This window comes from Chionomys nivalis, chromosome 18 (genome assembly GCF_950005125.1).
Source record: "Chionomys nivalis chromosome 18, mChiNiv1.1, whole genome shotgun sequence".
Taxonomy (NCBI): Eukaryota; Metazoa; Chordata; class Mammalia; order Rodentia; family Cricetidae; genus Chionomys; species Chionomys nivalis.
The window spans coordinates 40,094,219-40,121,874 of NC_080103.1; the positions used below are offsets into that span (position 1 = coordinate 40,094,219).

Sequence of the window (27,656 nt, forward strand, 5' to 3'; positions counted from 1 at the left end):
ACCTTTTACTTACACTGAAAATTAATAGGTGTGCAAGCGGATCCCAGAAAGCCTTGGCTGTCTCTGCAATTGCCTATGAATGCTGGGAATGTTGCGATGGCCTCAGAATCTTTGGACATACTGGCCACTGACTGATGATTTTCTCCAATCATTGGAGTAGCATATGACTTGAGCAAACGAACATTGCAGGGCCTATAGGAGGACGTCTCCTCCCTACAGGTGGGTGTGGATGAAGCCTGACTGGCTCCGAATCTGGGCAACTTGGAAGCCAGAGACTAGAGGCCACTCTGAGCAGTCTCTTATGGCAGGGACCACTTATGAGTGGTCCAAAAGAAAAGGAAAAGAAAGAGAAAGAAAAATCCTAGGGACCCCGGGCCCTGAATAGACTGTATCACACTGCATGTGCAATGTTAGCGTGGGGGGGAGTCAGAGTCAGAGGGAAGCATGGAGTCACTGCTGGAGACAGACAACCTGAAACTGTTGGTAGGCCACAACCTCGTGGTGATGCACAGATGACTAGAAATGGGTTAAATTACGATATAAGAGTTAGCCAATAAGAAGCTAGAGCTAACAACAGGCCAAGCAGTGATTTAAATAATACAGTTTCTGTGTGATTATTTCGTGGCTGAGCAGCCGGGAACCAACAAGCGACCTCCTTACAACAGAGGATGTTATTAGGACAAGTGACTTGCAGACAAGTGTTTAGGAAAAGGAAAAAAACTTTTTTCAGTAAGCCAGCAAAACTGAAGACAGTAGACGGGGTAGACTGGCATCCGTCGGACAGCCCACTTTTATTTTCGTGGAAATGGTGGCTTTAGGAGTAGTTGAGGGCAGAGGCTGTGTTATCTGCAGATAACCTGCAGATGCCCAAAGCCTGCTGTTAGCAGGGATGAGACTGTGCACATGCGTCAGCTTGCCCTGCACTTTAAAGACCCCCTGGGCCACCACTTCCGGTCTCCGGGAGCACTGCACTCATGCACACGCACGCACCCCGCCCTCACTCCCTACAAGCCATGTAGACATACATGATTAAGTTGTATAATAAAAGAGCTCCAGCCAACTGGCAACACCTTCACATTTTTATCATCTCTAGTTGGTTACTTTTTAAACGACAAGATGGACACACAGTAGGTACACCAGTGAGGACACAGGAAAAGCTGTCACCATTACCTACAGACCCTCATCCTTCTAAGAATTTCTGCGCACACTTGGCCAATTTACTTCCACTTCTGGAAGCCAGATTTAAACATCCAGGAATTGGTAGAGTGCTTGACCATCATCCAAGAAGCCTGGGTGTGGTGGCGCAAGACAGCACAAAGCAGAGTGTGGAGGCAGGGGGGATTAAGATCATAGGATCTCAGCTACAGGACAATCAAGGAAGGAAGGAGGAAAAAACGGAGGGAGGGAAAGAAGGCCCAGGAGTTGCCTTCAGTTCTGTTTGGCTGAAACTACCTGTCTAAACAAAAAGCATAAGAAGTAAGTTATTGCAAGCCATCTAAAGTAACTGGCTGCAGAGAAGCTCTTGCCGCTAAAGCAGAACACTAGACGTTGCGAACAGCAAAAGGCTGTGGGTGTGGGGAGGGAGAGTGCACTAGCCTGGTCGTGAAGCAGCCCCGCTTGCTCCCACGGGCAGTGGTGGGCAGCGGTGTCCCAACCTCCTCCATCCCACATACCCCCCCCCATACACACACGCACATGCACACACGCACACAAGAGCAGGTTCCTCTGTGAAGGCGTGGGAGAGGAGGCTGGTGGCGTCCTGGCGTTGCCGGGGTGACGGAGGTCCCCCCCCCCTTGGGGAGGCGGAGGCGGTCCCTGGGGCGGGGCGGGGCGGGGCTGCCAGGAAGCGGGGCCTGCGGAGCAGCAGCTAGAGGGATTGAACACCCGGAGCTCACCCGCAGGTAAGTGTTGGCGTTGGTGGGGACGCGGGGCGAGCGGCGGTCTCCCGGGTCTGGCGGGACTGGTAGAAGTTGCGGGATTGCGGAGCTGCGCGGTGGCGGACCTAGCAGTGTTTGCCCAGGCTAATCCTGCAGAGCGCCTTTGTCCTCCAGTTCCGCAACCTCTGGGCTGTTTAAACTTTAAAGGGCGGCGCTTGCGCTGTGCGGCGGCGGAGAACTTGGCTTTGCAAGTTGAATCCTGTTTTGCTGCTCGCTTCTGCCTGAAAAGGGGAGGGAAATGACTGTCCGGGGCTCTGGGTACAGGTCTTAGGGAGCTGGGCTCAACCACAAACAAGGGTCAGACCTGGGCAGGCAGCTGCCTTCAGCCTGCAAACCTGTTGCTACCCGGCCGTATTTTAGCCCCAAATAGCTTTTCTCCATAGAGTGATAAATGCTACTAATCGCGTCAGAACAGACTTCCTGTCGTCTATCAAAACCAGCACTAGTTAAAGTTAGAAACTTCAAGTTTGATTTGTCTTTAAGGTCGACCAGAGGCGGCCTTTTCAGAGCTCTGTCCTTACTCCAGAGGCAAGCTGTGTAAGTCCCCATGGCCCTGCCAAGAGTGGCCCTGGTGAACATACAGGATCTGATAGCCTTCTCCAGCTTAGGAATGAGTGAAGAGGGGCGGGAAACGGGGGGAGGGGGGCAAGTGTACCGGTCCCCTCCCCCTTTTGTTTCTTTTTCTCCCTGCTCCCTTCCTTCTAGGGAGGAGGTGAGTTACTTCTTGTAGGTTATTAAGTGGTTGACGAGGAATATGGGTAGATTCTCCTGATAGCTAGTTGGAGAGTGGCCTCCAGTAGAGTACCTGGTGACAGGTTGTACAGGCTTTGGATTCCACCAGCGGACTCAGCCTTCAGTTCCCTCAGAGCCGACCTTAGGCAGGTCCGGCCCATGTTCTGCGTTCTTGGGTTTGGCAGTAGTAAGAGATAAAGTGTCCACGGTGTCTGGCAATCAACACACGTGACTGATAGCACTAGCCGGAAATCACCGTAAAGAGAAAACAAGCAGTGAGTGATTTCACACAAATGAAACTAAGGAGCTAGAAGGCTCTGTGCTCTGTGTACGTTAGGATGGAACAGAAAAGAGAAGCGAGACGAGGCTGAGAATCAGGATTAATGATATTCACATTTTTAATTTTTTCATTTATTCTTCTCTCGTACCACACATCCCTACTGCAGCTTCCCTTCCCTCTGCTCAGCCACCCCCCGACACACCTCCTCTGTCCCCCAGATCCACTACCCCAGAAAAGAACAGGCCTATCAGGGACATCAACCAAACACTCACAAGACACAGTAAGACCAGGCACAAACCCTCGAATCAAAGCAAGGTGAGGTAAGAGGTGACCACAAATTTCTAAATCTCATAGAGGGTAAGTTAATCTCAGTTTAAGGCCAGCCTGGAGAATGTAGAATACATCTTGGAGAAAGAAAATGCTAGGTCCAGTCATGCTTTGATGTAACGCAGTACTCTAGGGGGCTGAGGCAGGAAGAATGTGAAGTCGGGGCTAGCCTGGGATCACTGCTTTAAAGCTCTTGGCTAAGATGAGACGCCCTTGAGAAGGCGACACCTTGTGCTGGAGAGTTTTATGTCAACTTGTCACAAGCTAAAGTCTTCTGAGAGGAGGGAACCTCAATGGCTCTAAAACTGATTCTGTTCTCAACCTGTGGGCCATGAGTATCAGATATTTACATTATGATTCATAACAGTAGCAAAATTACAGTTACGAAGTAGCAACAAAAATAATTTTATGGTTGGGGGTCACCACAACATGAGGAACTGTATTAAAAGGTCACATTAGGAGGGTTGGGAACCACTACATTGTAGATCAGGCTGTACAAACCTGTAGGGCATTTTCTTATTTAGTTATCAATGTGGGAGGGCCAGTCCTTCGTGGGTGGTGCCACCCCTGGGCTGACCACCCCTGGGCTGATGTTCCTGGGTTCTGTAATAAAGCAGGCTGAGCAAGCCCCCAGGAGCAAGCCAGTAAGCGGCACCCTCCATGACCACCGCATCAGCTCCTGCCTCCAGGTTCCTGCTCTGTTTGAGTTCTTTTTTTTTCTTTTTTATTTTATTACTATTATTATTATTATTATTTTGGATTTTCGAGAAGGGTTTCTCCGTAGCTTCTAGCTCTTGTAGACCAGGCTGGCCTCGAACTCACAGAGATCCGCCCGCCTCTGCCTCCCGAGTGCTGGGATTAAAGGCGTGCGCCACCACTGCCCGGCATTATTTTATTATTATTATTTGGTTTTTCAAGACAGGGTTTCTCTGTAGCTTTGGAGTCTGTCCTGGAACTAGCTCTTATAGACCAGGCTGGCCTCGAACTCACAGAGATCCGCCTGCCTCGGCCTCCCGAGGGCTGGGATTAAAGGCGTGCGCCACCACCGCCCCACCCTCACTTCCTTCGATGTTGAGCAATGCTGTGGAATTGTAAAGCCTTTCCTCTCCAGCTTGCTTTTTGTTCATAGTGTTCCATCACAGCAATAGAAACTTTCCCTAAGCATCTACCTCTCTCTCCCCTAAGGCCTGCGCTTAAGTCTCTGTTAAAGCTGTCAGAGGCTGATAAAATGGTTTAGCAGGCAAAGGCACTTGCCACCAAGCCAGAAGACCTGGGATTATATTATGGAAGAGGAAGTCTGTCTTACAGGTTGTTGTCTGACCTCCACAGGGCCGTGGCGCATGCCTACTGGCCTCTTCACAGAGATAAATACGTGTAAAACACCTTTATTAGTAGATTCCACCTTTACATTAAACAAGCCCTTACTGAGATTGTGAATCTGACAGCCTTGAAAGCGAACGTCGTGTTTAATGATTTCCTGGTCCCTGAGCACGCTGAGGGGAGTGTGTGAGACAGCGCAAACCCGAAGCCTCTCATTGACTAGGAAGAACAGAGCTGCTCTCCAGCCCTCTCACCCTCAGGGACCCGTCAGGTTGTGACTGGCATTTCGTCACAGCCACTGTTGGTACTCTTTGAACTGCCTTAGGCAAAGCTAAAGGAGATGACCAGCAGATGGGCCACCACCTTCTCCAAGACCAGCTGCCTTCCACCCAGGCTAGAGAAAGTCTCGGGGTGAGGCCAGTAGTCAGCTCTCTGGCACAGTTTATTTGTTTCATTGGAAGTTAATTCAGTTTCTCTGTAGTACCATTGTCTAAAAGATAAGGAAAGTTTACCTACGGGAGGGAGCCCCCACCCCCAGCTTTGAGCTGTGACAAGCGTGAAGCCCTCCGTGGTTGTTTCAGAGCAGCGGTGGTGGTCTGGGAATTACCTGTTTCCTGTGATACAACAGGACCAAGGGCAGTTACCCTGAAGGGAACTTGGGAGAGTGGAGGCTGAGGTGAACGTCTATAGATTCTTAAGCGTTGATATAAAATTTACCGTTACTAAGGCCGACTACAGGTCCCTCCTCGGATTCTGGTCCGTAAGCCTCAGGACTGAGAACCAGCAGTCGGCATCCTAACACTCAGACCTGGATGGAATTAACAGTGAGGAAACCCAATTAGCACTTACTGGAGAAGGAAATGCCCTACTGGACTCCAGGGAAGTAGTGAGGCCTGGTCAAACTCCAAGCGGGATAGGCCGGAGTGCTCTAGGGCTAAAGAGCTACTTCCCTGCTCACTCCCGCTTGCTGCCAGGTGGTAGTGCGTTTGTTTTGGGGTCCTGAGGTTGGGACAGTCAGATGCCAGGGGAGACGGTCTAAGCACAAAGGGAAATCACCCAGTCTGCCTCGAGGACCCCTGTCAAAAGATGTCTCCCGTTCTCTCTTTGCTCATAACTCTCGCCTCCCTTTAATCTGTTAATCAGACAAAAACTGATCACTGGGTCCACTCTCTGCAGAGACCATTGACTGCATGATCCTCGTTTAACTTCGTCAACAGCTGGGCCAGGTGGCCCACACTTGTAGCTGAGCTAGGAGGAACAGTGTGTTGAGCCCACGAGTGTGAGGCATCCAGGCACAACAAAGACTGTCTCAGTCAAAATAAACCAAGGTTGCGCTCCGTTTATACTTGCCACCTCTCAAATGCTCAGTAGCCGTCCGTGGTGGCTAGTGACCAACCCATGACATTGCACACATTGGACAACTGGCTCAGCACAGAAAGTTCCGTCACACAACACTCATCAGAGCAGGCAAAGATGCTACAAAGGTGATTCAGAGGGTGGTGAAGTTTGACGGGTACAGAATGCGGGGCTCCCTTAGCAGTGTTTTCAGTGGCAAGAGGAAGACAAAAGAAGACGAAAATTTGAGGCTTTGCAAGCCTTGCTGTCTTCTGGAGAAGTGTATCCCATGTACTGGTGACATTAACCACAGGCTGGATTCAGTTCTCCTACGTGACTCAGCTCCTGCTCTCTTTGCAAAAGCATTTTTTTTTTTTGACGACAAAGCAACTGTGCATTTGCTGCGCACTCTGTGACCACAGAATCGTTTAACTCAAGGCAGATGTGTTTGGGCGTTTTTTCCATTTCTGTTTATGGTTTGTTGTTTGGTTTTTACTCTTTTTGCTCTTTTCAGGGGGCTGCCACCTAGCTCCCAAATAAATCACACAGAGGTTTATTCTTGGTCATAAATGCCCAGCCTTAGCTTGGCTTGTTTCTTGCCAGCTTTGCTTGACTTAAACTATCCCGTCTAGCTTTTGCCTCTGGGCTTATTCCTGTTCTATTACTTCTGTAAGTCTTACTCTTACTCCGGGATTGCTGTGTAGCTGGATGACTGCCCCCCCATGTCCTCCTCCTCCTTTAGTCACTTCTTCCTCCTCCCAGATTCCCCTTCTGTATATTCTCTCTGCCCACCAGCCCCACCTGTCCTTTCTCCTGCTTCCTTGTTGGCCATTCAGCTCTTTATTAAACCATCAGGTGTTCTAGACAGGCACAGAATCACAGCTTCACAGGGTTAAACAAACGCAGCATAAACAGAAGGAACACACCTTCACATAGTCTCCCTCACAGCAGTGTGTTGCTGGAGCAGGTTTCCTGATCAGGTAGCCCCTCCTCACCCCCAGGAGTCTTAGATTGGAGGTCAGAGGGGCAGAGAAATGTTCACTGAGCGTTAGTTAAAAGTAAAATTAACAAGCAAGGCGTGGTGGTGTACACCGTTAATCCCAGCCCTCAGGCAAAGACAGGTGATCTCTGTTAGAGGCTAGAGCCAGGTTTGCATAGAGTTCCAAGCCAGCCAGGGCTACATAATGAAATCTTGTGGCAATAAAATTAACAAACATCGACTTTGTTTTCCTAATAGGTGACAGTAAAACATGACAGAGACAGATGGCTTCTACAGAAGGTAAGGGTGTGCTCTTGTCTAATAAAAGCCTTGTTCTTTCTTGGTCCCAACCATCTTACAGAAGGGAAAGTTAAGAATGCAGGTGTTATGTTTAGCGCTCTTTTTAGCATTCGGGGAGCTGATGTGTAGGCATGATTAGAGCAATGGTTCTCAGCCTGTGGATTCCTTTGGGGATCAAATCACCCTTTCACAGGGATCGCCATCGGGGGGGGGGAATACAGATACTTACCTTATGATTTATAACAGTAACAAAATTATAGTTACAAGGTACAACAGTTTTATGGCTGGGCGTCACCACAACATGGGGAACTTTATTGAAGGGTGGCAGCATTAGGAAGGTTGAGAATCACTGGGATAGAGGCTACATCTTGTCGCCAAAGGACCTGGAATGCTGTTCAAATGATGTCATCTTTGGTAAGGTGTGGCTTTGCTACTAGAGTTTGGCCCTGGGCCTGGCTCTTGTCCTATGTCACTGGATCCTGGAGAAGAAGGAGGAAGCATCATTGCAAAGGCCTGGGATGGGGGCTGAAGATGGGCCATGGTGTTGTTAGCCAACAATTACCTTTCTTCACTGATACCGTCTCCCAGTGCCCAGTCCTGCAGAAGCAGCAGGCTCCCATCCGCACACTGACCTTGGGCTAAGTGGGCTGGTGAGTTAACATGAGTTGTTTGTGTTTTACTCTTCGTTAGCAGGGAAGTGTTTGACCCAGCAGAACAATACAAGATGGACCACAAGAGGAGGGGGATCGCCCTCATCTTCAATCACGAGAGGTTCTTCTGGCATTTGACCCTCCCGGACAGGCGGGGCACCAGTGCAGACAGGGACAACCTGACGCGAAGGTGATGACACACTTAAGTGACACCTAATCATGATTTAGCCCTCATGACAGATCAAGAGCTTCACTTAGACCCAGCATGTGCTTAGCAAGCATGAGGCCTCAGGTCCAATTCCTAGTACACAACACAGGAACCGCTCCCCCTCACCCCAAATAAACCGAGCCCCTTGAGAACATGCCTGAGCGGCCTTCCTCGCCCTAGTCTGTTGATTTCTCCTAGGTTTTTCCTTGTCACTAACAGATGTGCAGTAGATGGTGATAGTTGTCATTGAATTGGTTCTTGGCACTGTTGAGCCCTTTCAGAAGGAGATTGGTCAAGAGGAAGTACCATTGTCAGTTTTCATCTGTCATAAAATAGGCACGGGATTCCTCAGAACGTAAGGAGATGGATGGCCTGGAAATGCCCATGAGCTAATGCTCAGTTTATTGTGTCCGCAGGTTTTCCGAGCTAGGATTTGAAGTGAAATGCTTTAACGATCTCAAAGCACAAGAACTCCTGCTCAAAATTCACGAGGGTAGGTAGTCTTGCTATCTAAGATCTCTAGTGGGGTTGAGTACTTTGTTATCTTTAAAGACCTGTACAAGTGATTCACTATGCAGCAAAAAACAAAAAGAAAAACTGTTACTAATTTCCAGAAGGCCATAGGTATTGGTTCTGTTTCTGTTTTTACATTCCCCATTGGACCCAGAGATCTGGCAAAGTATTATGTCTCCAAAGATTATATCAGCATGCTTCCGGTTATATATTTATGAATTATTATTGCTCCAGAGTTGAAGGAAGTGACTTGTTTGATGGTGACTATCTAAAATGCACAATCTCCAGATGCTGGGTCTTGCTCAGCAGGCTTACTTGGTCTCGCCCTAGTTGCTCATTGCTTCCTGGTGCTGATTATTTCCTTGTGTCTTTCTACTGTTGCAGCACTGTGTGTCGGAATTCTAATTATAATGCAACTTTGAGTCAGTCCCTGCTTTATTCTGTGAGCTTTCAAATCAGTTGCTAATGGGCTATTATGGCTATTTGCATAATCACTTTGCACTTTCTCCAGCACTTTCCTTTAATTAAATAATTGTAACTGGCTGCTTACTAGGTCTTTTTGCTTTGCTCAAAAGCTTCGGAGGACAGGGGGTCTTAATGCTCCCTGAAGCTCTTGAGAGCTCTCCCAGCATGGCTGTCTGAGGTGTGGCCACAGGGGTACCTGTTGAGTTGTCCGTTCTGGATCTTTTCAGTCCACTGTTTCAAAATCTGCTCATTCAAAGAAACTTTTAACCTATTGCCAAAGTCACATTGGTCTTTTAAAGAGAAGTTGTAAATTGCCACACAGCCACTGGATAAAGCAGGTTTTGTGGTGACGTTCATACTCCCGGAACATGCGTTTTGACCACGTTCCTTCTTCCCTTTCTGTTCCCTCATCCCCTCTCCATCTAGTCCCCCTCCCCTTTCAGCCATCTGCCTTCTATTTTTGTGTAATATGAGGACTGACAGGCGAGAGAACAGTGTGAGGCCGAAGACTGCACTTTCAGGGATCATTTGAGAGACTGTGAAGCCTCTCTTTCTGGTCTCCAGTTCCGTGCATTTTCCTGCAGATGGCATTTTCTTCTTTATGACTGAATAAAACTCTGTTGTGCCCGTGTACCACATTTTCTCTGTTTGTAAGAGCTGAGGGACAGCTAAGCTGATGCCATAGTTTGTCTGTTGAGAGTCATGCCACAGCAAACATGAATGAGGAGGCCTCTGTCACGTGCTGACCTGGGTCCCCTTCGGTGTGTTCCCAGGAGTGGTGCCGGTGGCAGCTGTGTTTGTTCTGAGGAAGTTCCGGATTGATTTCCACGGTGGCTGCACTTGCTTGCACTCTGACCAGCAGTGTACAAGGGCTCCTTTCTCCCCAGTCCACTTCCCAACCTCCCCAGCCGATTTCCCCTCCTCTCCAGCCCACTTCTCATCCTCACCAATGGGAGCCATTCTGACTGAGGTAGAATGATCTGTAGCTATTTTTTGATTTGTATTTCTGATGGCTCAGGTTGAGGAACATTCTGTCATCCAGCTGCTGGCCAATTGGTACTTCATAGTTTGAGAAGCATCGCTCTGTTTCATTTATCAATCTCTGACTGGATTATTTGGTTTTCTAGAAGGTTTTTCCTTCATTGTGTATATAGTCTAGATACTAACCTAATCCTTTCAGATGGGTAGCCAGCAAAGATTTCCTCCCATTCTGTAGACTGTATCCTCACTCTGGCAATTGCTTCTTTTGCTGCAAAGTTCATTTAATTTTATATGATCCCATTTGTTGGAAGTTGTTCCTGTGCATTTGGAGTCCTTTTTAGAAAGTCTCTGCCTATGCCTGTCTCTTTTCATTCATTGTTTAGCGCGTGTGCGCATGTGACACGTGTGTGTGTGTGTGTGTGCGTGTGTACACATGTGTGTGCAAGCGAGCATGTACGCTTGTCACAACACCCAGGTGGATGTCAGAGGATGGTTTTTGGGAAGGGGTCTTCTTCTTCTACCATGTGGATTCTGGGATTTCCTCAGACTTGGCCACAAGCACTTTTACCTGTGAACTGCCTCATCATTCTGTTTGTGCCTGTATCTTGGATTGCTTTTAGCAGTGTCAGGTCTTAAAGTTACTTCTCCTTGTGGATGTACAGGTTCCCCAGCACAGTTTGTCAAAGAGATTGTCTTTTGTCTTCTCAAGGAAATGCTTTGCTTTTCCTTAGTGTGGAGTTGCTGTCAGGTCTGCCACTATAGCCTGAGTGGGGTTGCCTTGCGTTCTTGCTGTTCCTGGTTTCATGTGTTCCTGGCAGGAGAAGAGGTTCAACTTTGTCATCATCTTTTTCTGTCTCTCTCAAGTCATGATGTACTTCTTTGAGTCTTTTTGCATGTAATGAACCATCATTATAATCCTGCAGTCAAGCTAACTTGGTCATGGTGTATGTTTCTTCTAATGTGCTGTTGAATTCCTCTTGCAAGCATTTTACTGAGAATTTCTGTACCCATGGTCCCTAGGGATGTTGGTCTGTGATATTTTAGTTGTATCTTTAAGTAATTTCCTTTCCATTTTTTTCTAAATCATTTTTTTGTACTTAAGAAAAGCTAATATCTTTTAAAAATTTGTTTATGTTTTATTTATTTGTTTATTTTGGGCTTTTCAAGACAGGGTTTCTTTGTGTAACAGCCCTAGTTGTCCTGATACTGACTTTATAGACCAGCTGGCCTCAAACTCGCAGAGGTCCTCCTGCCTCTGCCTCCGAGTACTGAGATTAAAGGCATGTGCCACCACAACTGGCTGGAAAGCTAATATTTTTAGTGAAATATTATGTGAAATTGCGTTCAATTTTAAAATTGGTTTTTAAGTTAGCCATGACAGGACACATACCTGTAATCCCAGCACCAGGAGGCTGAGGATGAAGGATGACTGGATATTTAAGGCCAGCCTTCATGGGCAAAGGGTCAGGCCCTGTCTCAAACAGCTAGCATTTAGAAAAAGAAAGAGTTTGGGGCCAGCCTTGTTACAAAATGAGACCCAGTGTTAAGAAAAAAGAAAAAAAGAAATTGATGTGTTTTATTACAGGAAGTTTGTGTTTATTAAAGAAAGTAGGTCTTTCTTCTACTGTTTTGTAAAGTATATTATTTTTTAGCACCAATAACTTGAAGTTCAATATGTGGGTAACATACTCGTGTTTTCACCTCTGCATGCATTTTCGGGGACACCTGTAGTGTCCACCTCAAGTCATGTAGATGCCGATTGCTTCCTGTGTGTCTTCCTGAGCCACGGTGAAGGCAACCACATTTATGCCTATGATGCCAAAATTGAAATTCAGACATTGACTGGCTTGTTCAAAGGAGACAAGTGTCAGAGCCTGGTTGGAAAACCCAAGATATTTATCATTCAGGTAAGACTGATCATATCATTATTTCAATCATAAAATTCAGTTGATTATAACGGTTAAAATATCAATTTCTAAAATAAGTTTCTCCAATAATTGGAAAGGCCTTTTTTTTTTTTTTGGATTTTCGAGACAGGGTTTCTCCGTAGCTTTTTGGTTCCAGCCAGGCGGTGGTGGCGCATGCCTTTAATTCCATCACTTGGGAGGCAGAGGCAAGCAGATCTTTGTGAGTTCGACGCCAGCCTGGTCTACAGAGCAAGTTCCAGAACGGTCAGAGCTACATATGAGACCCTGTCTTAAAACCAAACAAAGTGTTTTGATTAACATTTGATGTGACAAATAATCAGCAGTGTGTCTCTGTGACTGGGCTGGGTGTGGAGGATGAGCCATTGAAGGGAAGACCTGATTGCACAGGACCATGCCTGGCAGCCTGGGCTCAGGTCTGTGGGAGCCGGAGTGCATGCAAGACAGTGGAAGTGAAGTAGGAATAAGCAGGCCAGCCCTCCCCTGCATCAGCCCTTTTACACTTTCCCAAGCTCACTGTCAAGCTGCCAGATAGTTTCAGAAATTAAAAGCAAATGTTTGGAGCATGAGAAATATTATTTGGTATTGGAGGCTTCAATATACGAATTTCAGGATGGAGCACAGTTTAGCCTGTAACACTGAAGAGTAGAATTTAGCTCAATGGCAGACCATTTGCCTAACAAACACGAGGCCCTCAAACCAGAAAATAAAAGAATTTAATGCTAGCGTTGATTTGGAATTAATAGTTATAAATTAACGAGGCTAGAGAGAGAGACAGAGAGAGTGCGCAGGCTCAGGGCTGGACTGGGGGTGGAGGGAGGTTCATTGATTAGTGGCACCTCTTGCTGTTCGAGCAGAGCATCTGAGTTCTGGTCCCTGCTCCAGGGGACCCAACACCCTCTTCTGAACCCTGGGGGCACCTGCACTTACATATGAACATTCACATAGAAACTTAATTGCTTGTTTGTTTGTTAAAGACAGGGTTTCTCTGTGTAGTCCTGGCTGTCCTGAAACTTGCTCTGTAGACCAGGCTGGCCTCGAACTCACGGAGACCCACCTGCCTCTACCTCCCGGTGCTGGGATTAAAGGTCAGTGCCACCACCTTAGGTACTTAATTTTTAACCATTGAAAAATACAGTGGGAACAGAAGGTGAAGGCGTGTGGATAGACAGATGTCTTTTTGAGTCAGGCAATGCTATTTCAACTATTGACAAATTATGACCAAAACTAGACAGGGAAAATAGCATTTGGAAGTCATCACCTGATTGAATAAAACATTTAGGTAAGGTTGGCAGTTTTTAAAAAGAAGCATATCTTGGTGTTTATTGGGGGGGCGGAATTGTAAACATTGTCTAAAAGCAAACATTACCAGGGAAGCAGCTGTGTTAGCTTTAATCTCTCAGAGCCTGGCTGCATTATTTTTGAATTGCTTGCATGGTTTCTATTCTTAAGACAGGGAGGGGTATGCTGGCTTACAGATTCTCACTGCACATCAAGCATTGGGAAAAAAAGCAGCAGACAGATAATAAAGGTGTGCTTTCCTCTGTAGGCCTGTCGGGGCAACCAGCACGACGTACCGGTGGTTCCTCTGGATGTCGTGGACCATCAGACAGGCATGCAGGAAAACACAACCCAGGTGGACGCGGCCTCCGTGTATACACTGCCCGCGGGGGCAGACTTCCTCATGTGTTACTCCGTCGCAGAAGGTGAGTGAGCGGAGTGCTGCCTAGAAACCTGTTCACTCTTGGCTCAAGTTTATGTCACCTCTGAGTTGGATTGGGTCTTTCAAGGTTAAATCACCACGTTCTATTAAAAAGCAACAGACATAGTCATGTTGAAGAAATCCTTTCTAAATCAATGAAATGTAAAATACCATATGGAATAACAATAACCTTCCTGTATAATTGTGTTATAATATAAAAACATCAGCCACAGAGCTGTATAATTGTACTGCTATTAGCAGCTTGCTGTCATTTGGTGATAGAACAGCAGTGTCTTTCTGGTCATATTTGTGGAAAGCCTTGCTGAAAAAACATTTTGCTAATTTCCTTGTTTTTGAACTGAATGGTTTTGTTTAATCGCTGGCCTTGCAAAATCACTGGCTATTGTCTTGTTCTAGTTTTCTTTTTTAAAGAGTGGAGGAAATGTAATTAATCCTATGTATGTAAAACCATAGAATTAATGTTTTCCCTACATGAGACAAAGCAATGGATGCAACCGTGACCACCTGATGAGCGCAGACCTTATTCTTTTCCAAGGACCTCAAAGAGCTTTCATTTCTGTGACTCTATTCATAACAATGTTTCTCGGTCACATTGAAGCAAAGGCCATAAAGCACCTCCCCCATCTTCTTTTAGGGTATTACTCTCACCGAGAGACGGTGAACGGCTCCTGGTACATCCAGGATCTGTGTGAGATGCTGGAGAGGTACGGCAGTTCCTTGGAGTTCACGGAGCTGCTCACGCTGGTGAACAGAAAGGTCTCTCAGCGCCGCGTGGACTTCTGCAAAGACCCGGATGCAATTGGCAAGAAGCAGGTCCCCTGCTTTGCCTCGATGCTGACCAAAAAGCTGCATTTCTGTCCCAAGCCTAGTAAGTAGCTGTGGTCATTGGTCTTGTCTACACGTATTTTTCTCTTACACAACCATCAGTTGGATGAAGCCTTTGGCGCATCAGTGTAAAATGCTGTGGAAACTGGTGTTTCGTGTTTGTTCGTTTTTCAATCGTGTTGGAGATGATGAAAGGGCTAAGAGAAATCCTCAGGAAATTACTCTGCAGAAATGTCTACTATCATTTATTACATTTGTAGTAAACTGCAAAGTTACCCAAAATACCAACCGGTGTGCCTTACGTTTGTTTTTTAATGTTTTTCAAGATTTTTGAAACTTAGAATGAGGTTGTCTCCATTTAGTGAAATATCTAAAACTCATAGCTTATGTAATTTATAGTGACCTATTTTACTTGGCCATGTATTTGTTTATTTTCTTATTTACCTATAATTAAGGTATTTTGTGTATGAATTTAATTCCCATTTTGGAAAAAAAAATAAATGAGCCTTAAAGAATTATTTTTTGTCACTCTGAGGATTAATACAGTATACAGTGACACACAGGCCCTCCAGTGACACACTCTGTGACAGATACTTAACCATCATAGGCACACACATAATAATATCTCAGCACTAGATACGGGGGAGGGGGTGGCTTAGTCCTGCCTCAAGGTGATTGACATTTGGTTGACTCTCCATAGGCGGTCTCACCCTCCCTGAGGAGTGGATGGGGGGTGAAGGGAGAGAACATGAGGGGAGCAGGAGGAGGGGAGGGGAAACTGAGATTGGTATGTAAAATAAAAAAGATTGCTTTAAATTTTTTTAAAAATAGAAGAAACAAACAAGTAATATGTAGATGCACACACAGAGTGACACCTAAACAATGTAAGCACACATGCCTAACACCTACCTACTATGGGCACACATGCCTGACATTTACCTACTATGGGCACATATGCCTAACACCTACCTACTATGGGCACACATGCCTGACATTTACCTACTATGGGCACACATGCCTGACATCTACCTACTATGGGCACACATGCCTGACATTTACCTACTATGGGCACACATGCCTGACATCTACCTACTATGGGCACGCATGCCTGACACCTACTTACCATGGGCATGTGTGCGGTGACACCAGGCCACTCCAAGCATACATGGAATGACTCTTAGCCCCTCTAGCCCCACCCCCAGGGATGCCTGGACACTCTGGCATACATGCAGTAACAACTGCTAACCACTATAGGCAAAACATCTGTCAAAATGTGATTCTACAGTAACTTCAACTAGAAGATCCTGACATTTTTAGCAGACTCATTAAATGTTTAATTAATTTTACTTTTAAAGTTCAATTCTTGTTAACATGACATAACATTTTGAATAATAATATTTTGTTAATAATTTGCTAGTTTTAATGTGGCTATATTTGGGGCTTTGGGAAGAGAAACACTAAGTCACTGGTATGAAAGCAATACTTTACTCACAAAAACTACTGAACCTACAACCAGGGAGCCTGCACGGGACTGACCTAGGCCCCCTGCACATATGTTACAGTCGTGTAACTTGGTCTCATTGTGAAAGTCCTAACAGTAACAGCAGGGACTGTCTCGGACTCTGTTGCCTGCTTTTGGGACCCATTACTCCTGGATTGCCTCGTCCAGCCTTATTGAAGAGGAGGTACCTTAGTCTCAGTGCAGCCTGGTACACCATGGCTGGCTGATATCCATGGGAGGCCTTTCTGTATCTGAGGAGAAACAATGGAGGGGAGCGGGGGCAGAAGGTAGGTGGGGGGAGGAATTGAGAAGAAGGGAAGGAGAGGAACCTTTGGTTGGGATGAAAGAACAATAAACAAACAAAAACCATTGCCTTAGATGCCTTGCTTCAGCTGCTGTTGACTAGTGGGGCGTTTGGACCTTTGATAAAGCATTAGTCATACAGCTGTTGCATAACGAAGAAAACAAAAAGAAACTGGATATAATGACTCGTACTTGTAACTACAGCACCCAGAAAACTTAGGCAGGAGGATTGTTTAGACTACAAAGCAGCTTGAGCCACAGCTTGATGTAGACAGAGGCTGCTTGTTCATTTCCCTTCCGCCCAGACCCCAAATAATCACACAGCAACTGTATTAATTAAAACATTGCTTGGCCTATTAGCTTATGCATATTTCTAGCTAGCCCTTACATCTTAAATTAACCCATTTCTATTATTTTGTATTTTACCACGAGGGGCGTGGTTTACCAGCAAGGTTCCAGGGTAGGCATCTGTCTCCTAGCAGCTACATGGTGTCTCTCCGACCCTGCCTTCTTTTTTCTTCTACCTCTGCTTGGAATTCCCACCTTGCTCTATTCTGCCCTGTCATAGGCCCAAACAGCTTCTTTATTAACCAATGGTAATAAAACATATTAACGGCATACAGAGGGGAATCCCACATCACCGTGAGATCCTGTCTCAAGAAATAAAACGAAGTTCAGGTTAACAAGGTGATTCCAGATGAACCTAAGAACCAAAGTGAACGAATGCCAAGACGCCAATCATTTTACCTCCACATGGGGCCAGCAGGGGAGGACTTTGGATAGTAAGACTTTGCCAGGGCACACAGGCCTTCTGAAACCTCAGTCCTCACAGATCCACAAACCAAGAATCTCACGTGAGGATGGCAGAGTACTCTGCTCCACTCAAGTTTAATAGCCAAACAACAACCGAAACTGTCAAATGGAAATGAATACGTCCTTGAAAATGTCCAGTTGCTAAGTTACAAAAGCGGCGTGTGGCCCTGGGATGTTTAAAAATGTGGTACTAATTCTTCTCGTTGAGCTCCTCTCCTGGCAGTCGGAAATGGAGGGCATGGCGCACGGTCTCCAGGGATTCTGTGGCCTGTGGTGAGGAAGAAAAAATAAACAAACAAACAAACAAACCAATAAACAAACAACTTGTGATCAGAGAAAACAAGAAATACAGCATTTCTGCTTGAGGAATTGTATAAATTTAACCTCTCCTTAGGACAAGAAAACATTTAAATCACTGAGGTAAAGACCTTGTTTGAATCTTTTTTGATATATTTTATGTGTTTGCTCAGTTGTTTTGTTGAGACAGGGTCTCACTGTGTAGCTCTGGCTATCCTGAAACTGGATGTGTAGACCAGGTTGGCCTCGACTCACAGTGATGTGTCTACTCTGCCCAGCCTTATGAATCCTTTCTTAGAAGATGAGTTCATGGCTTCATTTGTCCTCATGACGCTCTGAAAAGAAACTACCTGGTAATCCTTTCTGTCGGGGTTTTTTCAGTTCACATACTTTTGTTTTGTTTTGGTTTTGGTTTTTGAATCAGGTTTTCTCTGTGTAACATTCTTGGCTATCCTGGAACTCACTTTGTAGACCAGGCCAGCCTCAAACTCTCAGAGATCTACCTACTTCTACCTCTCAAGTGCTGGGATTAAGGGTGTGTGCCACCACTTCCCAGCCAGTTCATACACTTTTTGAAAAGACAAAAAAAAAAAAAAAAATCCCATCCCAGGGCTTAAGGGTGTAGCACAGTGGAGAAAAGCACTTGCCTTGCATACACTGAGGCCCAAGGTTCAATCCCCGTAACTGTCACATAACAAAGTTATCAGGGAAAAAAAGCTTTTAAGGGTCTGGAGAAATGTGTCAGCAGTTGAGAGTACTGACTGCTCTTCCAGAGGTCCTGAGTTCAGTTCCTAGCAATGCACCCTCTTCTGGCTGGCAGGCATAAATGCAGACAGAAGACTCCCATCCCAACCTTTTGCTAAACAATACATGAAAATCTCAGCTCAGCATTTGCCAACATGTGAAAAATGAGCCAACAGTTGCATGTATTCCTCCATCTCCAAAACAAAACCAGCTCGGAGAAGTACTTGGAATAAAATACCTCAGCGAGGTCCTCCTTTAGCTTGTTGTATTGCTCCACATCAAAACACTGTTGCTGCGATTTCTTGTGGAAGAACTGAAGAAACTGCCTGCTCTGAAGGGATGAGTAGGTGTAGTTCTAAAGGAGAGAGGAGAGTGCGTAGTTCAAGTGAAGATACTAACTCAGCAACAGCAAGGCCAAGTGGGGAGAGGAATGTTCATGACACAAACAGCCCACAGAAGTAGGGCATGCGGCCGGAGTTGAGTAGCTGCCCCTCTTACAAGCAGGCAGACTGGGAAGAGAAAATGTACACGTTATGAAAGAAGAAAAGCCGGAAGATTGGGCAAAGCAACCTTAGGACAAGCTAGTTTAGTTACTGGCTATCGCTAACTTTTGTAGTGCAAGTTCATTGTCCTTGGTTAGCGAGGGCACAGAGAACATAAATGCAGCATTCATTGCAATGGAGGAGAGTTCATGTGTTCACACTAATTCTGTAGGAATAAAAATTTTTGTTTTATATCCATCCATCCATCCATCCATCCATCCATCCATCCATCCATCCAACCTTGCTAAAAAAAATTTACTAGCTTCAGAAAACTCAGCACATGAAAGGGTTTTATCGATTGCTGCTTGTGCAGGCTAGTTCTATGTCAGTTTGACACAAGCTACATTCATCTGAGGGGAGGAAGCCTCAGTTGAGATACTAGAGAGGCTGTAGGCAAGCCTGTAGGGCGTTTTCTCAATCAGTGATTGGGAGGGTCAGGTTCAGTTGTGGGCAGTGCCACCCCTGGGTCGCTGGTCCTGGGTGCTTTAAGAAAGTTGGTGGTCCTGGGTGCTATAAGAAAACAGGCTGAGCAAGCCATGAGATGCAAGCCAGTAAGCAGCATCCCTCCGTGGTCTCTGCACCAGCTCCTGCCTCCAGGTTCCTGCCCAGTTTGAGTTCCTGCGATGGCTTTCCTCAGTGGACCAGGATTCAGGATAGGTAAGCCAAATCAACCTTTTCTTCCCCGAGATACTTTTGGTCATCGTGTTTCATCGTGGCAGTAGGAACCATAACTAAGACACTGCTTGGCTTGGAGGAGAGATTCTTCAGACAGATGTTCTGACTTCCCTTACTACTCACCTGTCGGGTTATAATGAAGTATGCAAAAAAGACCATGGAATTTGCAAACGTAAGGAAGAAGGTGACTGGTTCCATGATATCCCAGGAGTACACCCACCACGTAAGCCAGGCCAGAGCCCCTCCCTGAACAGAGAGCAGGGCTAAACCAGCCCACAGGAGTACGCTGGTTTTGGCTTCTGACCGAGCTTCTATTCCAGCTTTGACCTGGAGGAAAGGAAAACCATTCATTCGGTTTACAGGTTTGCTAGCTTAAGGGGCAGACAGAAGCAACAAGAAACATTTGAGCCAGTGCACATTTTCATTAATATGAATGGATCAGGTATGTAGAATAAGGAGATTTATGAAGGATGTGTAACTGCTCACTTCTAAGTCAGTTCATTAATCATTTTGTTTAACTGTAAAGGTAAAATCTACTCAAACATAGTTAGCCAGGCATAATGTCACGCTCTTTTAATCCCAGCATTCAGTAGGCAGAGGCAGGAGGATCTCTGTGAGTTAAAGCTCAGCCTGAAAAAAAGGGGCCGGGGGAGGGACAAACAAAATCCCCTAAACACAATTATGCTTACAATTAGAACTCTAAAAGTCCTGTTCCAAAACCACAGCCTGTTTTCCTTGATCCTCACTTCTGGGAATTCATCTGAAGACACGGTTTGTTTACATCTGGTTCTCTAGTGGCTCCTCCTGTTCTGTTTCCTGTCTTGGAGCAGGGTCTCGCTATACAGATGGAGCCCTCTCTTGCCTGGAGTGTGCTATGCAGACCAGGCTGGTTTTGAATTCATAGAACACTGCCTTCCTCTACCTCCTAAGTTTAAAGACAGCCACCACCGTACCCGGCATATCAATTTCTTAAAAAGCAAAATGTATAAATAATCCAGAAAAAAAAGAGAAGAAAAATATTTCTCTGCTATTCTTTTAATACCCTTGGAAATAATGATCTCATTTCTAGAAACTGTGTATTCATATACAAAGATTAGCTGCCCATTTTTTATTATAAGTGGAATTCTAGCTTAAAGAATGCAAGTTTTCCTCTTAAACTACCCCATGCCTATCCACCAAAAAATAAGTTATTTTTTTCTCCATGATTTGGAGAAAAGAAATAAGCACAGCTGATACAAGGAAACCATCACTAACTCTCCACCCACGGTTCTTAGGCAGACTGGGACCTGTGTTGTAGCTAGCGCTCTCCCACATCACAGTTCCCAGCCTGCTCGTCAGGCTCACGGCTGATGCTGATGCTGAGGAAGCAGAGGAAGTCTGCTCTGGCGTCAGATCCTCAGGCTCCGTCACTGATGGATGCTCAGCTCACAGACCATTTTCCAGAATAAAGGAGAAAAACGAGCCCACACAAACCGCCCAGATGCCCCTGTGACTGACTCCCGGCACTCGCTAGCGAGAGGCACGGCTTCCACACACACTCACCTGCTCCAGGGGTTGCAGCTGTTCTTTCAGGTGGTCAATCTTTGCCATCAGGTGACGCTCTCTTCTCTTCTGAAATTCCTGTAAGTGCAGGACTGTAAACAGTCTGTGAACAAGACATTTCATGTTTTCCATCTCAATCATGTGCTCGGCACTTGGTTTTTCTGGGAAAACGTAAAAGAGGCATAGGCACTTAATACATGGTTCTCCTCCAGGTGAGTCTCGGCCAGTGGTTCTCAACCTGTGGGTCGTGATCCCTTGGCACTGGTGGGGATAAAGGGTGGGGTGGGTCAAATGACTCTTTCAAAGCAGTGGCCTAACACTGTCAGGAAACACAGATATTTACATTACAATATATAACAGTAGCAAAATTACAGTTATGAAGTAGCAACGAAATAGCCACAAAGGGTCACAGGACCACAAAGGTTGAGAACCACTGGTCTAAACGATCAAATCTTAGTCCCCATGGCTGGCCATCTGAGTTCCGGTCTGGGGCCTTCTGTGCCCTTTCAATTGAGTGCACCAGGTTTGAGATGATAATCAGTCTCCTCCAGCCAATCTGCAGTGCTAAGTTCCCAGACAGTTTAGGTCTGAAGTTCACCTTTGGGAGTCAGATTGTCTTGCCTCCTTTTAGAGAGTGTCTTTACTGTGGCTTTGAGAAGGATGCACGTGGGTATGTGTACGTCTCAAGATGGAGATTGGATCGAGAGAGAGAGACAGAGACCCAATTTGGAGCAACGGTCTGAGCTCTTAAGGTCCAAATGAGGAGCAGAAGGAGGGAGAACATGAGCAAGGAAATCAGGACCATGAGGGGTGCACCCCCCCACTGTGACAGTGGAACTGATCTATTGGGAGCTCTCCAAGGCCAGCTGGACTGGGACTGAATAAGCATGGGTTGAAACTGGACTCTCTGAACATGGCGGACAATGAAGGCTGATGAGAAGCCAAGGACAATGGCACTAGGTTTCGATCCTAATACATGAACTGGCTTTGTGGGAGCTTAGCCTGTTTGGATGCTCACCTTCCTGGGCCTGGATGGAAGTGGGAGGACCTTGGTCTTCCTGTAGGGCAGGGAATTTGGACTGCTCTTCAGTATGGAGAGGGAGGGGGAATGGACTGGGGGGAGGAGAAGAGGAGTGGGGATGGAGGAGGGGAGTGGGGGGAGGGGGCAATGTGTGGGAGGAGGGGGAGGGAAATGGGAAACGGGGAGCAGTTGGAAATTTTAATTAAAAAAGAATAAAAAATAAAGAAAACAACAAAAAAAAAAAGATGAAGATTGACTGAGCGGCTAAGGAACAATGCCCGTCTGCTATCTCCAGGAACCCTCACTGGCAACAAGATACACGCAGCGCAAATGAGCGCTCCAAACCAATAGAGTCTGGACATAGCGGTATGGAACGAGACAAAGCAATTTCAAACCCAAATTGGGAAGGATAGAGGAAATCACTACACAATAAAGGGGACAGTCCACCAAAAAGATAATAATTATAAGTATGTACGTCTGGAGCATTGATGCACCCAGTTTTATAAACACTACTGGACACAAAGGGACAGATAGGTCCAGACGCAACAATAACAAGTGACCTTGTTGCCTTGTTCTCCTTAATAGGTAATCTTAGCTGGTCATGGAAGCTCATGCCAGGCCTATGACCCCACTGCTTGAAAGGCCAATGAGGAAAATTACCATGACTTCAAGGCCAGACCAGGTTACAGAGCTCCAGGCTTGGCTATTGAATAACAATCTGCCTCGAGAATTATATATATTACAAAAAATCACACACATATATATTGTAGGGATGTAATTTGTATGTATATATATTATAGGGATATAATAAATATATATTTGAATTTTTATGTAATCCATCAGATTAGAAAATCAACAGACTTCAGAGTTAAACTGTACCAAAGATCAAATAAGCTTGGCAGACATATGTAGAACATTCCATCCAAAACCTAAGGGGTACACACACTTTTTTTTTCTTTTTGCCAGTCCATGGATTTTTTTTCTTAAAACAGACCACATATTATAAAGAGTAAGATTTAACAAATACAAAGTAAAAATAATTTCTTTCATCTTATCAGATCATAATGATTATAATTTCTAGTAGAATAACAGGAGAAATCAGTAGAGCAACACACTGTACAAACCTGGAGAGTGAACAAGAGACTTTTGAATAAGTGGGTCTTTGGAAAGAATCAGGAAGAAAATGGAAATGTTTGTTCTAAAACAAAATGAAAACGAGAACGCTGCTTCCCAGAACACTGAATATATAGTTCTGAGAGGATAGTTTATAACTGAGTACTACATTAAAAAATTAGATCTCAAATAAATAACCCAATCTTATTGCCCATTATAGATCTGGTTTTTAGGTTATCGATACCTTCCTGTTTCAGTATTGGCAGGTCAAATATGTCTTGAAATGTATTGACTGGGTCTTTAATGAACAGAAGTAAGGCAAACCCTAACTTAGTAGATGGAAAGAGATAAAGACTACGAAGACAGGGATCAAGGAAACAGACTGAAACAGGGGTTAGTGGAACAAGTTTTTCAAAAAGAAAAACAAGATGACAAACCTTTAACCAAATTAATCAAAAGAAAAATAAAATGCAAAAGGAGGTATATTACAATAGATAGGGAGGGCATCTAGAGAATCAGTGAGGGACATTTTCAAAATATCTTAAGGAACATTTAGAAGAAATGGATAAATTTCAAGGCTCATATGACCTACCAATATTGAAACAAGAAAATGTAAATAAATAAATCTTCAATGAACAATAAGATTATTATAGCAACAATAGTCTCTGACAAAAAAGAAAAGCTCAGGGCCGGCTGGATCTGCTGCTAAATTCCACCATACTTCCAAAGATAGAACACCAGTGCTTTTCAAACAGGGAAGTAAGATTTCTAAACTCATCCTATCTAATCATTATTACCCTAATACCAAAACGAGGTAAAATTTCAACAACAACAACAACAAAGGAATCTAAAGACCAATTTCTCTCATGAACATAGATGCAAAGTTCTCAGTGAAATATTTGGAAGACAAATTCAACAACACATTGAAAAGATCCAGGGTGAAGTTGATTTCATTAGACCAGGGAGCGATGGCACATCCCTTTAATCCCAGCACTTGGGAGACAGAGGCAGGCAGATCTCCGTGTTCAAGGCCAGCCTGGTCTACAGAGTGAGTTCCAGGACAGCCAGGGCTGCACAGAGAAACCCTGTCTCAAAAAAGAAAAAAAAATATATGTGTATGAGTGTTTTTCCTGCATGCATATAAGCACACTATGTGTGTGTCTGATGGTGGATCTCCTGGAACTGGAGTTAGGGGTGGTCATGAGCCACCATGTGGGTGCTGAGAACTCAGCTTGGGTCCTCTGCCAGGGCAGCAAGCCATCTCAACTGCTGAACCCTCTCTCCAGCCTCAAAGTGATAGCGTCTAACAGGGAGAATAAAGAAACAGTGACGGAATGAGATAGGGACAGAGAGAAAAGTAGAAATTTACAAAATGTGGAAAGATGTATTAATATGAGTGTGCAGGGGGGTTGTTGATCACACTGTTAGGGAATAGCAATAAACTTCTTGTCTCTTCCTGGAAGGAGGCCATGGTCCAAGACAGAACAGAATGCCTACTGGGCTTTCAGAGAAATGGGTAGCATGGAATTCCTGTGTTAACTGCCAACCCAAACTGATGGAGTATTTCTGCACCTCCTAACAGAACCCACATCTGAGACAATTACTCATTACATGGTTGTTATTTTTCTAATGTGTCTTCCATGTAGATTTCATTTTCATGGCCTGAACTTTTCAATTCACATCTGCCAATGATTAAGAATGACTTGAAATGATTTTTAAACTCTAAATTTGTAATTGAATAAATTCTTCCTTAATTAAGCCAGTATGATTCTTTCATTCGTTTCCATCCAATTGTGTACACTGTGCCCTTCCCTGTTCGTTCGATCTGTGTAACATGGGTTTCCTAGCATGCAGTAACACTGAGAATAGTTAAATTGGGGCTCACTGGACCAGGAGCTCAATCCTGACATATCATCTGCCCCAACAGACTTCCCACAAGCTGGAAGGAGCTGGGGATCTAGCCTTGGCCCTTTTCGGGCCAAACATTCATGTTGAGATTTGGAAGAGAGAGACATAGGTTACATCACAAGTTTTGGAACTATTAGACTGAGATATGTGTCTTAACTTCCCTGGATCTTCCCTTCTCTAGATTTTCCAGGGACACTGTGGGCTCTGAGGACCCCTCTGCCAGCCCCTGCCTCGTCTCCCCTCAGAGCTCAATGGTTCTCTCTCATGCTCCTCGGAGTTGCTCCGTGGTGCTGGGTGCTGAGTGTTTCACAGCCCTGCTTCTTCTGGTTGTCATCCTCAACGGCGATGACTTGTTCCTGGATCTGGTGCTGCTGCTCCGGCTCCTTCATCTGCTCCAACAGCTCCTGGATGGAGATGTGGGGGGTGGACCCACTCGAAGTGCTAGATCGGGGCTTGGATAGCAGCCCAGTTGGTCAGCGCTTGGGGCTGGTCTTCGGGGCAGCTGCCTACACTTCAGATCGCTTTCTTAAAACAATCCAGAACCTCCAAGCCCAGGATGGCATTACCCACAGTGGGATGGGCTCTTCCACATCAATCATGAATCAAAAAATGACCCCCCCCGACTTGCCTATAGGGGAGTCTTATGGAGGCATTTTCTCAATTGAGGCTCCTTCTCAGATGACCCTATTTTGTGTCAAGTTGACAAAACTCAACTAGTGTACTATGAAGGAAAACTGATTAATGTCATAAAGCCTCTAATCTAATGCTTCTCAACTTCAGGGTTTCAATGACCCTTTCACAGGGGTTGCCTATGGCCATCAGAAAACAGATATTTACATTATGGTGCATAAACAGTAACAAATTACAGTTACAAAGTAGCAATGAAAATAATCTTGTGATTGGGGGTCACCACAGCATGAGGAACTGCATTAAAGGGTTATGGACACAGTGAGAAGCATTCAAGAATACAGAGTGAATAGAGAGATGGAAAGACTAAGAAACAACCACAGGAACTCTAGAAATATTATCCACCTCACCCCAGGGTGACTCCCATCAGTGACTAGACACTGGGGAAGCAAGAATCTGTGTGAGCTTGAAGAGCCATCTAAAGAAACCTCCAAAGCTGAAAAAGAGAAGAGAGGGAAGGCTAAGAGAATACCTAACTGTGTGACAACCCCAAAAGGCATGACGTCTCCATGCCATAAGGGAAGAAAGGGACAGAAGCAATATGTGGAGTGGTGGTAAGAGAAACGTCAGAAGCAAATTGCTAATGTTGTCAGTGTTTCAGGTTGGGTATCTCTTACCCACAATGCTTGGGACCAGATACTTATTTCAGATTTTACATATGTTTCAGATTTTGGAAATTTTGTGCGATGGGATGGGGATGGTACTCAGGTAAAAACAACATTCACATTTCCTATATACCCTTTATGCATAGACTGAAGGTGATTTTATCATATGTATAACATGTACATATATTGTGCTAAATAAACACTCTGTCCCCTGGTATCCCCCCTACCCTCCACACATCTGCATTCTGACTACAACCCTTCACAAGGGCTCCAGTGTGGAATTGAAAAGTTTCAGATTTCTGATTTTCCGTTTAGGATGGTTCAGCCTACGGTTTAACTGTTTAAAGAGTTAAGACTTCTAGTTTCAGAGCTGGCATGCGAGCCTCTTAAAGCAAACCAAAAGGGCAGCAGACGGAAGCTAAGCAGGGTCAGTTCTGGTTAGTAATTGACTGGGAGACTGAGGTCGCAGGGAAAACCATGGCTCCCAGTGCTGAGGAGAGGGGCTGAGAAGCACAGCTTACCTGCACTGTGCTCGAAAACTTGTTGGAGACATCTTATGTGAAACACTTGTGCTTTCACAAACCCAGGGGATTCAGGTAGCACGCCTCCATTTTTGAGAGTTCTGCCCAGTTCCCATGGTAAAAATCAGGGGAAATCGGCCTCCTGCTTTGGTAGGAGGAAAATGGCCATTCTGTAACATCTCAGGAAACTGTTTTCTCAAAGCCGGGCGGTTGTGGCGCACGCCTTTAATCCCAGCACTTGGGAGGCAGAGGCAGGCGGATCTCTATGAGTTCGAGACCAGCCTGGTCTACAAGAGCTAGTTCCAGGACAGGCTCCAAAACCACAGAGAAACCCTGTCTCGAAAAAACCGAAAAAAAAAAAAAAAAAAAAAGCAAAACAAGTTGCTTTGCTCCCTGTAAAAGCTCCCACCAAAGCAAAAGTTAAGGTGACTGGAGGGCCATCACTTACCTTTCTTGTGACACCGAACATCATATGCTAGTTCGTTAATGACGAGTTTAAAATCTTTCATTAGCAAAGTGTCCAACAACGTTGAGGCTGGAATCTCATTGCCTTCTGAAAGAAACAACACAGTCGGCTTTGAAGCTGTGGGTGCCAGGTCCCAACATGCAAACAGTAAGACTGCTTTTTAGGATATGGTCATGGACATTCGCCTTCTAGGTGGCTCCTCGTTTTCACTAAGGAAATTTTCTCCAGTTGCTTTGTTTCCTCCCATTCCTCTGGACCAGATGTAAGAGGCAGGCACTCCTCTCCCACCGTGCCATATGGACAAGGAGGGAATTCCACAGGAGGGCCAGAGCCAAGGATGCAGCCCTGTCTAGGTTGACCTTGCAATCATCTTGAGCTGCAGACTTCAGGATGGTCCTTAGCAGGCCTGCTCTGTTGC

The 27,656-nt window shown here is 45.3% G+C and overlaps 2 protein-coding genes across 3 annotated transcripts in view; one reads left to right on the forward strand and one right to left on the reverse strand.

The window, feature by feature from the left end:
• The first annotated feature begins 1,838 nt into the window (after positions 1-1,838).
• On the forward strand, positions 1,839-14,784 carry Casp6 (caspase 6). Its single transcript, XM_057793574.1, has 7 exons — positions 1,839-1,901; positions 7,169-7,210; positions 7,901-8,050; positions 8,485-8,561; positions 11,759-11,934; positions 13,502-13,658; positions 14,310-14,784. Exons 2-7 carry the CDS (start codon positions 7,182-7,184, stop codon positions 14,549-14,551), a joined length of 831 nt encoding a protein of 276 aa, XP_057649557.1. The 5' UTR covers positions 1,839-1,901; positions 7,169-7,181; the 3' UTR covers positions 14,552-14,784.
• Positions 14,785-17,159: 2,375 nt separating this feature from the next.
• The window catches only part of Mcub (mitochondrial calcium uniporter dominant negative subunit beta), a 32,559-nt gene continuing 22,062 nt past the window's right edge, over positions 17,160-27,656 (reverse strand). Inside the window, exons 5-9 of one of the 2 annotated variants that reach the window (XM_057793560.1) lie at positions 27,221-27,322; positions 20,918-21,078; positions 19,499-19,702; positions 18,397-18,513; positions 17,160-17,385 (exon numbers count right to left, since the gene is read on the reverse strand). In XM_057793560.1, coding sequence (XP_057649543.1) covers positions 17,308-17,385; positions 18,397-18,513; positions 19,499-19,702; positions 20,918-21,078; positions 27,221-27,322 — 662 coding nt within the window. In that variant the 3' untranslated portion in view covers positions 17,160-17,307. Of the gene's footprint in view, positions 17,386-18,396; positions 18,514-19,498; positions 19,703-20,917; positions 21,079-27,220; positions 27,326-27,656 lie in introns of both variants that reach the window. The other variant, XM_057793559.1, reaches the window with a different exon arrangement.